The sequence below is a fragment of the Carassius auratus genome, chromosome 5 (assembly GCF_003368295.1).
Source record: "Carassius auratus strain Wakin chromosome 5, ASM336829v1, whole genome shotgun sequence".
NCBI lineage: Eukaryota > Metazoa > Chordata > Actinopteri > Cypriniformes > Cyprinidae > Carassius > Carassius auratus.
Genome location: NC_039247.1, coordinates 17,447,423 through 17,462,581, shown reverse-complemented (window position 1 = coordinate 17,462,581; position 15,159 = coordinate 17,447,423). Strand labels below are relative to the sequence as shown.

The 15,159-nt window shown below is 36.1% G+C and overlaps 1 protein-coding gene across 6 annotated transcripts in view; it reads right to left on the bottom strand.

The window, feature by feature from the left end:
• Positions 1–5,006: 5,006 nt before the first annotated feature.
• The window catches only part of LOC113079070 (probable global transcription activator SNF2L2), a 55,124-nt gene continuing 44,971 nt past the window's right edge, over positions 5,007–15,159 (bottom strand). For 2 of the 6 annotated variants that reach the window (XM_026251266.1, XM_026251280.1), the window contains exons 29-35: positions 13,079–13,296; positions 9,556–9,661; positions 9,104–9,205; positions 8,266–8,404; positions 6,991–7,127; positions 6,546–6,559; positions 6,172–6,223 (exon numbers count right to left, since the gene is read on the bottom strand). In XM_026251266.1, coding sequence (XP_026107051.1) covers positions 6,172–6,223; positions 6,546–6,559; positions 6,991–7,127; positions 8,266–8,404; positions 9,104–9,205; positions 9,556–9,661; positions 13,079–13,296 — 768 coding nt within the window. Of the gene's footprint in view, positions 6,560–6,780; positions 7,128–8,265; positions 8,405–9,103; positions 9,206–9,555; positions 9,662–13,078; positions 13,297–15,159 lie in introns of those variants that run through there. The other 4 variants (XM_026251272.1, XM_026251300.1, XM_026251295.1 and 1 more) reach the window with 4 other exon arrangements.

Here is a 15,159-nt window from a genome sequence, read left to right as displayed (position 1 = left end):
GTTTAAAAGAAAGTGTTCAAATTGAAACATTATTTGGACACTTTCTGTTTGTCAAATGTTAGTGGAACATGTTTATAAGTCAAGGTTCCTCACATCTTGTCCTGGAGGGCCAGAGTTTAGCTTCAACCCTGATCAAACTCACCTAGCTGTGAATATGTAGTGATCCTGAAGACACTGATGCGCATGTTCAGGTGTGTTTGATTAGGGTTACAGCTAAGCTCTGCAGTAAAGTGGATCTTGTGGGCCAGATTTGAGGATCTCTGTCTTAGGTAGTCCACAGGTTCAAATGTATCTGATTGTTAAGTTGTGTTGTATCAAATACTGTTTCTGGGTCCAAGTCTCTACACTGTTTAGAGTGTGAATACAATCTCAGCAGCTGTTTATAACCACCGCTCATTTATAGCACACCTTTAAGCTAAACTTTTAAAAACTCTACACTACACTACTATTTTAAAAAGTCAGAAAATATTCATTACTGTCTGGCCAACTGAGATTTTGGTATGGAGATAAAGGTTAGGATCTTTTTATTTATTTATTTATTGGAAAACACTACAGCACACCGTGAACATATATTATAGCATGTTGTTTGCTTTTAATATGGACTAGAGCATTCATGCCTAAAAAGGTGCAGCTTGACATCAGACTACTTAACATCCATATGAATCAATTATAAATTGTCTGCTAAATGCATAAATGTAGATATATTATTCTTGCCATTTATATATCCTGAGATTCTAGAAGTGCTAGCAGGTCATCCCTTACCTTAATTGTAATTTTTTTTTTTTTGCTCTGTGAAAGCTGCTGTTAACAGGGAAACAGTGATATATTTTATATTTAAGTCAATCTGCACAAGAGTTTCAGGTTCAGATGACAGCTTTCACATTTATTCAGATGAACCAGGTTTGTTGTAATTGAACCAAACCTGCCAAGTGTAAGCACGCCCTAAATGTGAAATGTTCTTTTTTGGATTGGACCAAAAGAACCAAGAGAACTTAACTACAAATGTGAACACACCCTTGTAGACCTAAAAAAAGAAAAAAAATTACAATTAAGAGCTCTTGCATCCTAACAATCACATGAGATGAAACATGCTATTTTCCAGAGCAGGACTGAACGCATGGCTCATAGTTGATATGTGGTTCTCACAAGCGCTCCAAATAAGACACTTCAAGCGTTTCTTTGTACGGCAGCCTGTGATGGTTTATCCAGTATCTTCATCCTCTATTCTGATACAGAGGCATCTGAATAAATCACCTGGCTTCAGACACATGGGAGAGTAAAAGAGGCAGTAGATTTTGTCAGGTCCCCTAGTGTGGTTTCATGTCATTCAAATGTGTGAATGTTCCTGCATGAATGATTTTGAGATTTCTTTACGCTTTTCTTTTTTTCTTTTAACTCTCTCTATTTGAGATGCTATTGAGCAGAGCTATAACTATCTAAGAGATCATTATTTAAACAAATTAGAGACACCAGAGCCAGATAAGGCCTAATCATGGAATAAATTACACTACAGATTCCTCTATAGATCACCTTGTAATCTTGGCTTTGCTTTACTCTGCCTCTGGTTAAAAAGTCGATAAAGTTCATTCAGTACAAGTGCTGCATTTCATGGAAGTATGATGGAAATTTCGCTAACTACAGTTTTGATCATGCTCACCAGAGGTGGCAATGCTTCAGTTAAGTTCCATAAATGCTAGTCCAGCGGTCAGGTTATGGTGAAGCTGATATATATACAATAATTTCATTCATTTCAGCAGGAGGGGATGGGGAGGCTTTCTCAGTCATGCAGTTAACCAATCACGAACTCTGGAATGCCAGAGGGATCAATGCATTCTCTCGGGGCCCTTTTAAGTGACGCATTTTGGGCATTCATAGGCTTGAGGTCTTAAATGTGATATAAAGTGTGATTAGCAGCAGAACTTCTAATAACAGGGAGCACCTGGTCCTTTTATTCAGTCATATATGACTAATTCTTACGCAGTTCTGCGCAAGATTGTTTGAAAAACGGCCTCGGTTATCACCACATCGGGCACTTGGATGATAGGAAAAGAGCTCACAAAGGCTACAGAGGAATAGCAGGGATTGCATTGGCACCTGACTATTTCCAGCTGACATCTCTAGTACAGAGAAAAGGATTACTGTCCAATTTATCTCTTTCTTCTGAGGCTTACTGCTATCTAAACAGCTTGCCACTTCAAAGTGCAAGACAAACAGAGCAGAAATGGACTGTGTACTCTCGGACAGAATCAGCTTAGCAGAACTCCATTTAAATGGTTGGGGTGCTGAAAGAAAATGTGTTTTTGATCTCTCAGAAAAAAAAAAAAAACAGTGGTAAAGCTACAAAGGACCTCTGCCTCTCATATGAGGTAACACACTTAAGATGGGGCATGCTTTAAAGGTGGAGTGTGTTATTTCTGGTGTGAGTGAACTGAAGTATGTACAATTGACTAGATGTGTGTTTGTGAAGTAAGTGCAACATCCTCAATTACATTAAATTAAAATTTAATTAAATTGAAATTAAATTAATGCATTAATGCTTTTATCCAAAGCAACTTACAGTGCATTCAGGCTATCTTTCAGGCTAAGCAATCTTTACCTATCATGTGTTCCCGCGGAATCGAAACCCCCGACCTTGCACTTGATAACACAATGCTCTACCAACTGAGCTACAGGAACACTAAATTACATATAAATGAACTGAAAAATTGGAGTGATAGCATCCTAACAGCCAAGTATTTCATCAAACTTTTATTTACTGAACCCTTTTATTTATACAAAATTTAATACAAATTTTTGCATATTAGTCTGTTATGCTCATCAAGTCTGGATTTATTTGATCAAAACGATTTTTTTTATTTTATTTTTTATTTTTTATCTAAGGTAATTTTTTTTTTTTTTTTGGCTGAAGATGTTGTTGTAATTATTATTGTAATTATTATTATTATATTATGTATGTATGTATGTATACATATATATATGTACATATACATACATACATACATACATACCTCCACAGTCACCGGACCTGAACCCAATCCAGATGGTTTAGGGGTAAGCTGGACCGCAGACAGAAAGCAAAATGGCCAACAAGTGCTAAGCATCTCTCGGGGAACTCCTTCAAGACTGTTGGGAGATCATTTCAGGTGACTACCTCTTGAAGCTCATCGAGAAAAAGCCAAGAGTGTGCAAAGCAGTAATCAAAGCAAAAGGTGGCTACTATGAAGAACCTACAATATGACATATTTTCAGTTGTTTCACACTTTTTTGTTATGTATATAATTCCATATATAATTCCACATGTGTTAATTCATAGTTTTGATGCCTTCAGTGTGAATCTACAATTTTCATAGTCATGAAAATAAAGACCAGCTCATAACAGCCCAAGCATACCTTTATACATATGGAATACTGAACCAAACAAATTTGTAAAGGGAAAAAATTTAAACAATAAACAACTCCGTAGTGGATTCTAAGTGATCAAGAGCTTAGGATGTTCCAATTCAGCCCATTCTAAGGGTTCCACCAGAAGTGGGTACTCATGCAACATAATCAATGACGTAAATCCTAGTAAACGAGATGGAGGGAAGTTAGCAAGTGAAGGGCATAAAAATAGTGAACCTTAATAATCCAGCATAATAATCAATAACTTTTTTGCCGTACTATTGGTGCAGCAAGTGCAATGATATTACACAGCGCCTGAAAATAGGCTTATTGAAAGTTACCTAGCTGGGTAAGGCAGCAAAGTTCCTTGATTATTACGCCAGAGTGAGAATATAGTACCTAGCCATATCGGCCTAGAAAAACGCAACTTTTTATTTTCCGTCGGTCTTGTACACAATGTAACTACAGAAGAGTCAAGTTTAAAATAGGAAAAAACATTGAAACTCTTCATTTTTTAGCAAGATGCTAACGGTTTAATCAGATTCAGATCTATGCTAAGCTAAGCTATTTAACTATTTAACTCTAGGGGAGATGGAAAATAAACCTATTTTTAAAAAAAGTGGAGAGTTCTTTTAAGTGGAATGCACTCTACCTGGACACCGGCCCTGCCCCATTCCTATAAAGCAAAGGCAGTTATATACACTATCATTAAAAATGTTTGATAAGTCTGTTAATGTTTTTCCTTCTTATTGTTGAAAAGTTTTTTTTTTTTTTGTGGAAATCTAAATACTTTTTTAATGCTTCTATAATGCATGAAACTTTAAAAGAACAGCATTTATGAGAAATAGAAATCGTTTGTAACATTATAAATGTCTTTACTCTCTTTTGATAACTGTAATGCTTAAAAAATTATTACTGAGCTCAAACTTTTGAGTGGTATTTTTACTGTACAAGTAAAATATGAAGTGTGAAATATAGATGACACATTCTGAACTGTAAAGTAAATGTCTAAAATTGTTAAATATATTTAATGAATATCTTAGGATGACATTAAAAGGGTAGCTCTTTTAGAAATTGTTGAAAGAAGGTCATTCAGTTTTGGAACTACTTGAAAGTGAATAAATTATGATTTTTTTTTTCTTTTCTCTGACGGCCAAGCACCTCCTTGATGGCTGTTTAAATTGCCTGACCTAAATGTTACAGGTTTGCTTGCATGTATGAGTATTTGAAGAGTCCGGTCTCATTATTATTGTGCCCTTGAGCAAGGTACTAAATCTCAGTAATTTCCCCTTGTGGACTGTCCCAGCAATTACTGTAAGTTTAGTGGATTTACATAAACAGCACCTGCAAAGTGGAAAATTAATCATCTCTAATGACTCCTATGGAAATTAAGCTTCTATTTTAATAAAGCAGAGTATGAAGCCATACTCTTAAAACATCATACAGGAATTTTGCAGATGTCCCTACTGTACCACAACATGACTGGTACACAAGGATTTAATTTGCATGTCTGTTAGTAGAGGAGCATTTCAAACATGGAAATACAGTATATCAGTCAAGTCACAATAATTTCATAAAGACAATCAGTATACCATTACAATATAAAAAGAAACAGAACAACAAGCGAAGGTTCATCATTGTTGATGTTTACTTTTGGCAATGAGCTACAACCACAAAGAGAGTATGCAAGGAGAGTAAATATTATGACAAGATTATGAACAGAGTACATTTTAAAGCAATAACAATCAATAAAAAAAGAATAATACATATTTCTACCAATACAGTATAAGAGCAAAGAATCGTTTTTTTTAAAAACCATCCAATTTCTTAATAACACTGTTGTTGTTTTTGAAATGCAAATAGAAAAATATCAATAGACGAAAAAAGGTAGCCAATCTGAGCTGGTTTATAGTCTGACATAATACGCTGGAAAATACTGGTTTTCTTATTGGCATGAGCTTTGAAAAATTGAAATACTGAGACACTCCACTGTAAATATATATATATATTTTCTACTTTTAAAGAAAGTAAAGCAAATTACACTGCAACAGAATCTGCATTTGTCCTTTGAACAAGCAGCAATCAGACTACGGAGTATAAAACCAGTGAATGAAAGACACCAAAGAGGCAAAAAGAGAAACTGCCACATCTATGGATATGATAGAAAGCTTGTCAAATTCTTATTTCAAATACCACTGAAATGGTACAGGACTGATCGGCTCTCCGATCTCAAATTCATTTGTAATCTCTGCTGGCTTTTGTGCTGCATGCAATACAATACAGAAGTCACTAGAACATATGACCTAATCTAGATGATACAAAATGCTCATGTGATGACACTTTAAGTAACACCTGAAAACGTTTTGATATGCTTTGTAAATTTGAAACAAATGGTTTAATCAAGGTGTAATTTTTTTTAAAGGTCTTAATAGCTTATAAATGATGTTCTTTGATGCAAATCAAATTTATATTGTTTTTTAAACACTTGCATAAATGTAAATTATTTACAAGCATACAGAAATCATCTCTAAGATACCCCACTGCGCAAAGGGAAATTTCAGAATAACTGTAAGCTATTAAAGGTGCAAAATGTGAGGATGTTTCACATCCTCACAAACAAACAAAAAAAGAGAGGAGAAATGCACAGGACAAAGTGTTTAAACATACAATAAAATAAAACAAAAAGAAAGAGAGAGAAAAATAACTATAATTCTTTTAGAAAGCCTTAAGTAAAGCACAGAATAATTGAGCTGGGTGAGGGAAGAGAATAAAAGAAGCAAATGCTGATGATCAGCTCATCTCCTCCTCACTCATCGTCGCTGTGGCTCCCCTCTGACTGCTCCTGAAAACAAACACACAACCGTATTACACACACGTGCAGAGCACAGGGCGCCCCGCGGCAGAGCTTCAGTGACCTCCGTCATGCACACACCACACCGGACTGACTGATGGTCTGCAGAGGCTCATTATTCCTGCACTGAGCTGGTTACTGAATGCACCTCCTTATATTTGGTTAATGGGACAATCTCACACTGACTCATGGACCTTGCTTACACAGCTCTGACATATTCACACTGACTTTACATGAGGATTGATATTCAGTCATGAAGCAATTACACAATGGAAAGAAAGTGTATGCGAAAGTGAGAGAAACAGAGACTTACATTTTCCTCTTGAACTGCAGCAGATGGGATAAAGAGAGTGGAATTAAAACAGTTTAAGAGCACAGTTTATCCTTTTTCTGTTAAATGATTCCTTCTGGGAGCTGCATAACATCTCGAACACCTCCTAGAAGCGTCAATAATTCTCTCCGTTGAGTTTTTAGAGGCTGTCTGTGGGCTACATTGAGTGGCAGCACCTCTTCGCAGTTAGGCGTCCCATAAGCACTCAAGCAAAGCCTGTTTTTGTGTGTGTGTGTGTGTGTGTGTGTGTGTGTTTGTGTGTGTCTGTGTTTTATGGTGATAACATGCTCCTCAAGCATGTTCAGTCAAAATGTCAATGTATGCACCTGAGGTTTTGATTCCTATAATCTAATGAAGGTAAATGTCAACCTGCTAAACAGACTGTATCAATGACAGGCCTAAGTGATGAGAGGAATGGTGGACTTACGTTCTCCTCCTGATCTTCCTCGCTGTCATCATCACTGACCACGGGCTTGGCCTTTCCACGACTTGGTCTCTTCTTGCCTTTGTCCTGACTTCTCTCTTCCCGTTTACTCAGCCTTATTTTCACCTTCACTGACTTAGCTTAAAAAAAAAAAAAAAAAATCATAATAAATGAGAATTTAAATAAAAATAACAACTCTACACTGAAAAAGAGATATAAATACAAATTAGCGTATAGAAATAGTCATTTTAACAGAATAACACTATGAGAACCCATATTGTTTCAAATTCCACTCACATCTAGCACAAGGCTATCCTTTCAAATACCACCCACTTCCTTCTTATTCGCTAAATACTTTGCTGTTAACCTGTTTGCTTGATCAAATGTACACTGAATACTAAACATTAAAGGCCTCATTTGAATCCTTAGTGTTTTGTGGACTTAAAGTCAACAACATGCCAGTGTACTCGATCAAAAAAATTACAGAATTCACTTTTACTAGATATACAAATGTAATATTCTTGTGGTGAGTGGGGCGGGGCCGAGAGACGTGCCCCGCCCCACTCGCCACAGTTCTATTTTGATTCTGCACTGATTTTTGTCCAATCATATGCTGTCGATTGAGAATGTCCCTCCCACCAATACCACCTGAGATTGAATAGCAAGTAGAAAATCATGTTCACCTACCGTATGTGATGCCTTCAGCCACCTTTCTACTATCTCTGACATTTGCATAAAATTGTCGCATTTTGTCCCCTAGCGGCACTTGCATGGAACTTCAAATTGGCCATTAAGCCACTCACTTATTCAAGTTAAAATTAAAGAAAAATTAATGTAGAATTATATCTGCACAAAACAAATGACCGCCAAAAAATCAAAAACAAACATATATTCATAACCACTTATTTTACAAAAAAGAATGTTTAAAGATGAAAGTTTTAAAACATTAATAATTCTCACCTCAGTGATTTAAATTAAAATGCATAACATTTGGTCTGGTGGACGCTTTTGTTCTTGTTGCAAAAGGTTAAATATTTCAATGCTCAAGTTCTGATTGGAACTCTGCAGCCCTTTCAACGGAAATTATTGACTTCAGAGATAATGAAAAGGCGGCTTTATGACTATAAAAAAAATGGTTTAGGCTTTTGGATTTGAATTATTAATATTTTGTGCCTCCCAAACAAAACAAAGGAAACTGCACTTCTCAAGCAATTTAAGAGATATGTTGAGCCTTAGTTATCAGTAATCATTATCCTTTGTTAATAAAAAAAATCGTACATTCTTCCTCCGATTCCTCGTCGTCATCTTCATCATCATCATCATCATCATCATTGCTGTCATCATCGCTTTCCTCACTAGCAAGCTTTTGTCTTGCACTCTTGAATACTGACTGAAGAACAATGGAGTCCTCATAGATCTACAAAAAACAGACGGTGAATTAAAAGCAATGACAAACAAATAAAACAGGAACAAATTCATAAATCTTCAACGCCAGTAATCTGCATGTCAATACATATCTGGAAAAAATTTTTAAAAGCTGGAAAGGTGAAGTGAAAATATTAATGAACACATAACCTATGAGCAGCACTGCTTTCAAATAAAAAGTGTTGCCAAGAACTGTTTAAAGCGACAGGATAAAAATGGTATTATATTTTTGCAGAGGTCTGGACTCAATCAACAGATTATGCTCATTTCAGAAAACCTGAAATATTGATTTCAAACACACAGACAAAATCTGGTCAGTAATCCAGTAATCCTCTAAAAAATACACAATCCAAAAGCCACCATGAAAGTACTGCACGAAGAGATCGGCATGCAAATTATGTAAAGATATAAATATAATGTGCATTTCTTATACAGCTTTAAATTAATTACATGTGTGCATGGGCAGTAATACACTTCAGACAAATCCAAATATTATAGTGCATGATGTTCAAAGTGATCAGTGTCTATTCAAGTCTTTGTACAGTAATGGCATGCCTACTGTCTGCTCATATGACAGGGACTTCATGGAATTCATGCAACATATAATCACTGCAAAATCATGGTGTAGTGCTACTATTCAATTCATACATAAGACAGTAATGGAAAGTGTTCAATCCATTTATTCACTCACCTGAGAGCCCTCTAGATTATAAGTCTGAGCGTTGTGACAAAGAAGCATGACGTCTTTCTCCAGATCGCTCACACTCCTGTACTTGTGGCTGCGCACACGCTCCTGCAAGAACAAGAACATTTCTAACACCGAAACATCCTTCCCCTGTAGGGGTCAACTTTAACAACTCAGGAAAATGCCAGTTAAGAGATGCTTCAGATAATGAGAGAAACAAACATTATCAAATGAACACATAAGGCAAGTACAGCGACCCTTTATAAGGACAAAAACATCAGTTTATCTTATCTTGCATCAAAAAAACAACTCTGTAATGCAGGGTAATCCCATTATCACCCAGTGTGCCAGTTCTGTTCGTACGATGATGTCACAGCAGAACATATAATGTGTGATGTTCAGACGTGTGCTGGCTTAAGGGTTACACTAAAATAAAAGATGTACAGTAACTCGCTTACCTTGATCTTTTTGAAGTCCACTGGCTTCCTTATCAGTTCATAGTATTCAGGGAGCTCTTTCCTGGAGGGCAGCTGCACAAAGACTTCGCTGAGCTGACGGCCTGATCTGTGATCACAAGCAGAGATTGAGCGTTATCCTGACTTCCTCTGACTGCACACTGAGAGATAAACTCTGGTGGAATAATGTCCAGCTGCTTTACATTATCTTCAGATTGGTGCTTTACTGACCATTGACCCTCAAGCTCGCCCCAAGCCAACCGGAGACAACACAAGTCTAAATCCACGGCAACAGGAATTGGTATAAAGGCCTGGAGAAGCAATATTTCTTCAGACATACTGGTGACGAAGTATTTTTTTTTTTACCTCACAGGATCCTGACATCTGGCCCATATCTGTCTGTAACAGATGCTCTAAGTATTCATGACACAGCGCAGATGATTCATTACACATCCAGTGATTAAATCAAGGCTCAAATTGGTGCAATTATAGTGTGTCGACCTTCATACTCAACTCAATTTATAGTTTTTGCTGCAGATGCACATTTAGTGTAAGTCTCAGGGTTCACACTGACTGCAGCACAATGTTAAACAGATTTCAACTAAGCGCGAACTCATAGCATTTAGCTTAGTATAACATTTCAAAACTGCCGTCTCAGCCTGCTATGGCATTATTATGACGACATAAAGCAACAACAACAAAACTAGCTAAATTAATTGGAAAACAATCTACTTATAAGACTATTTAAAAAAAGGTGCATAGTTTTTTAATATGATATTTCTTCTCCTATCTTGGCTTAATACACAAGGAGAACTACAAGCAAGACATATGTAGGGTGGGATGCACCAATATTAAAATCCAACAATATGTATTAAAATGAAAATTTACTTAAGATGTCGATATGAAGAAAGGATTTGAAGAAATTTAGCATTACATGACTTGCTCACCAATGGATCCTGTGCAGTGAATGGGTGCCGTCAGCATGAGAGTCCAAACAGCTCATAAAAGCATTGCAATAATCCACCAGTTACAACTCCTATCCAACAGGTAACAGCTTAAAAAGGTGTGTGTTTGCAAGAAACATATCCATCATTAAGCATTTTAACTTAAAACTCTCACTCCTGACCAAAATATGACTCTCTCATTATAAAAACGCTCAATGCTCTGTCCTCTCACATCAAAACCATATTGACATATTTGTTTCTAATGATAAGTTTCTATTCCAGTTTATTTTTTAAATCGAAACATTTAAACCGTGGATGCCATAGCTTCTTTTCATGACAGATTTATTCAATCATGCATAAAATATAAATAATAGGCTTCAAATTATGCTTCAATACATTTTACTATCAGCTTGAAAACGGAGTAGATCAACATTGGTTTATGAAAATGAAAGAATCGATATTTTAACTATACCTTTTCTATATTTTCAACCCAGCTCTAATGATTTGAAGTTAAAAAAGATCTTCATGGATTTGTTAATTGCTAGCACACAGCTTTTCACTTTACAAGACGTTAATTGATGGATTCACTGGAGTTCATTAACTGTTTGGACTATTCTAATGGCACCCATTCACTGCAGAGGATCTATAATCTGTTCCAATTAAGAAACAAACTCATCTACATTTTGGATGGCCTGATGTTGAGTACATTTCCAGCAAATATTTCTTTTTGGGTGAACTATCTCCTTTAAATATTTTAAAGTTTGAGGGGTACTATCTGCTGACCAATGGCCTGAACTCTCCGTTCAGAAAACCTGTTTGAAAACAGTCATTGCTGCGCTAGTGACAGAAATTACTTAATAAATTAACTTCAACTTCAACTAAACTTCAACTAAAATTCCAGCTGAAAACATTTTATCCTCTCTTATTTGTGATTAGTCATGAGAGTGTGGTACTCTCTGAGACTGGGTTTCTTGTCACTTAAAGAGAAATGCAGCAGTGCTCAGTTTTCACATTATGTGATTCATCAAGTTCCACATTGTCATAAATTTGAAATAATAGCAGAGGCTGTCTGTTTCTGAGATGTTTAAACACTACCTAACTGACATTTCTAGATGTCTTGGTTTTAAATATGGGCTAGATTAGAGAGATTTGTCTATCATGTAAAATTACTGCCATGTTCAGACAGCAAAATTATTATTCCACAACTGATATGTGCTGTTAACCAGGACGTTGTCATGAGGACCACCAAGAGAGTCACCCAGCATGTCAATCTGATGAATTAACTTAAATTTGAGGCATTGGAGCGTAATTGGGTGACACGTCAAGCAATGAGTTTTTTTTCCTGACAAGAGAAGCTCATACAATTCCAAATCCTCCAAAATCAAACCATTAAAAATTCTCAGATGGGCATGACAGACAGCATATCATTACCCAAAATCAATGCATTATGAGAGTGATGTTCCGCCAACTACAAATAAGAACACTGATTAATCAACACAAACATTTAATTGAATTAAGCTTATTAATTGCCAATGAATCATTTTCAAATTGCAAATGTGTTCAGTTAATCATCTGAGCAGTGAGGGAGAACTAGCTGGAGCTGCAACAGTAAATTGCCCAACATGTCACATCCCTGACACAGGTGCGCACCCAGGCATACCAGAAATTATTCACACACCCTTGGCTTGTAAAAACCTGGACCCACGTACTCAGGCATAGGGAATTTCACTGTAAACAATGTTTATTGTTGGAAATACTGTGAAAGTGTGATCAAGTCCAACAATGACCAATGACCATACATCAGCTTCACTGACAGGGTCAGATGTATTATGTCTATGCTAACTGGGAGAACATGACATACTGAGACTAATGTAATTGTAAACTAATACTATGTACTGTATGCTAAAATAAAACACTATGTTGTAATTTGAAGGTTATCCTTACTCTATCCCCATTCCCACACCCTTAAAAATCATATAAAAAGGGGCATGTATTATCATTATTACTACAATAATAAATTTTCACATGCATATTTTTTAAATACTGAAATTAAATATAAAATTTGTTCTACAAAAAGCTATAAAATAATTGCACTACAAAAGATTTAGATTTCAAATAAATGCTGTTCTTGAACTTTTTATTTCTTAAAAAAACCCTGCACAAAAAGTATCACGGTTTCCACAAAAATTTTAAAGGGGTCCTATTATGCTCTTTTACAATGTCTTGAATTTGTTTTGAATTATATTAATTCTAATATAATAGACTGTAAATAATACATATTTGATATGCCATAATACTGTTTTTACTGTATTTTGATTTATTAAATGCAGCCTTTGTGAGCATAAGAGACTTATGGTACATACAAAAAAAGTTAACTTAAAATACCATAAATACCATACCATAAAAACACCACAACTTTCTCAAGTATATTTATCTAAATTTGTCATTTAAAAATAGCTTAGTTGATATCCTATTTTTATATTTTGTATGCGCATTTTGCATTTGTAATGTTCACAATTAATCTATTGTAAATTGAATGGACTGCCACTATGAGCTATTTGTGGAAGTTTAACAGCACTTACGCATCTCTGTAATTGATGACAGTATCAACGATGGCATTCATCTGTTTCGTCAGTTTGGGTGGGTTTGGGGAAAGCTTCTCTGCCGGAGGACGTCCTCTTCTTTTCTTGGCCTTGTCTCCTTCCTCACGCCTCAGGTCTTTGTCCACGTGTCTCCTACGCTTGCGCCTCTTCAGCCGTATTTCCTCTTCGATTTCCTCCAGGTTGCCATCCTCTATAGCCTGCCAGAGGTCAAGTTCAACAGTAAGGGTCATGATGGGTATTTAATGATGTGAAGATACATTTTCAAGGGAAATTATGGCATGAAAGGTAAAGGTACAAAGATACAATTGTTAATTGGTAGACTATATTCACTGTGTACTGGCAATTTGCACTCAGATCTACGTGGTGATACAATCTACATTTCATCTGCCAAAGAAAATTTGGCCAGGCATGTACGCCATTTGGGACTGAAGTCTTTTCATCTAAATCTTCTAAATCAAGTGCTGAATCAAATACATGCCAAATAGAAAAATTCCATTGGTGTGATTCCACCAATGCAAATTTCACTGATTATGCTACTATGTATAACAGTTAATATTTGATTTTGACTAACTCCCCGAAGCCAGCCATCAAAGCCATGTTCATTAGCATAAACTACATCTAGAAGTAAAAGAAACTACTGACTACAGAGAAACTGACTATGGGCCCAAATTATAGAGCCATTTGGACTTTCATATGATTGAGATCAGTATTTGTACGTAACTGATCTTAATTAAATCCATCTGTCTGGCATCTCCTCTCCATCTTGCTCTTCCTTTTGTTACACAGATGGATATAGAGGGATTCTCTCATCTTTCAGTTTCCTCTGAACACACATTTGGCATGAATATTTACACAGAATGAGTCATTTGCCTTCAGTGAATGCACTGTACTGTATGGTTCATTGCATTTGTGCTATCGGGTTTGGTCTAACACCTGCCCCATTGTAAAGCAGAACTAAACAAGTGATCCTGCTGGGTTCGTCTGCACAGTGGGATTTTAAAACCTCAAAATAGGCACAAAAACTTGTAATTTCACTACCAAATGAGTGAGACTTCATCGAAACTAAGAACTATGCAGTGAATCCAACAACTTCCAGAGCAAAACACATATACACATATCTTTATTTTTGGCTAAGATTTTTACGATTTTCTCTTCTGAAAAAGCTCAAAAGTTGGTTAAAAAAAGTTGGTTATCGTAAAGCGGCAGGCTTGATCCTCAGTGCAAAGTCAATCAACACACCTGTTATGCAGCTGAGCCAGAGCCCTCACTTGAGCATAATACGAATGCACAGAGCCAGAAATGAACAATGAGCAAACAGACTTTCAGCTTTTGAAATCAAAACTCATATATGAAAACACATTAATGTGAGAGTTTCAGTGGTGCAGTTATGATTTTAATTCTCTACCAAGATGTTATGAAAGAGGGCCCAGGCCTATATCCTACCCAAAATAGCATGTTTTGAAAGAACACAAAATTAAATCAATAACTAAACTAATCTTGAGTTTGTATTTGTCATTGCAAGAAAATTCAGAAAGTTAATGTCCCGTTTTAACAAGCATATGCCTTCATCCACTTTCAAGTCAGTTAGATTTAAGGGGACATGTGATGGTCATTTTCCACAAGTTGGTATGACGCTTTGGGGTGTTCACGAAATGTCTGTAACATACTTTAGTAAATATTCTTGATTTGTAAAGTGATACAACAGCCTTTTCATCTTGTCGACAACCGCGACAGTCTCTTCCGTGGGGTTTGTCAACACAAGACACGTGAAAATATCCATATATCCATAGCTCAGAGGTAGTCTTATTCAAATAGCTTAGCTAGCTATCTACATAGCAACAGACAGCAGATTGACACAGCTCGCTGGATGACTGTTTCAGACTCAGACAGCTCATGGCAAACTGGCTGCATGTTTTCTTTCAGCTTTTCTGAGCTGGCAGACATGACAGAAACCTAACTAAATGCACAAAAAAAAAAAAGGTCTCATTTAAGTTTACTTCACATTTAACCCATTGTATCATACCATTCAAAATGTTGTGGTCTATACGTTTTTATTTTAT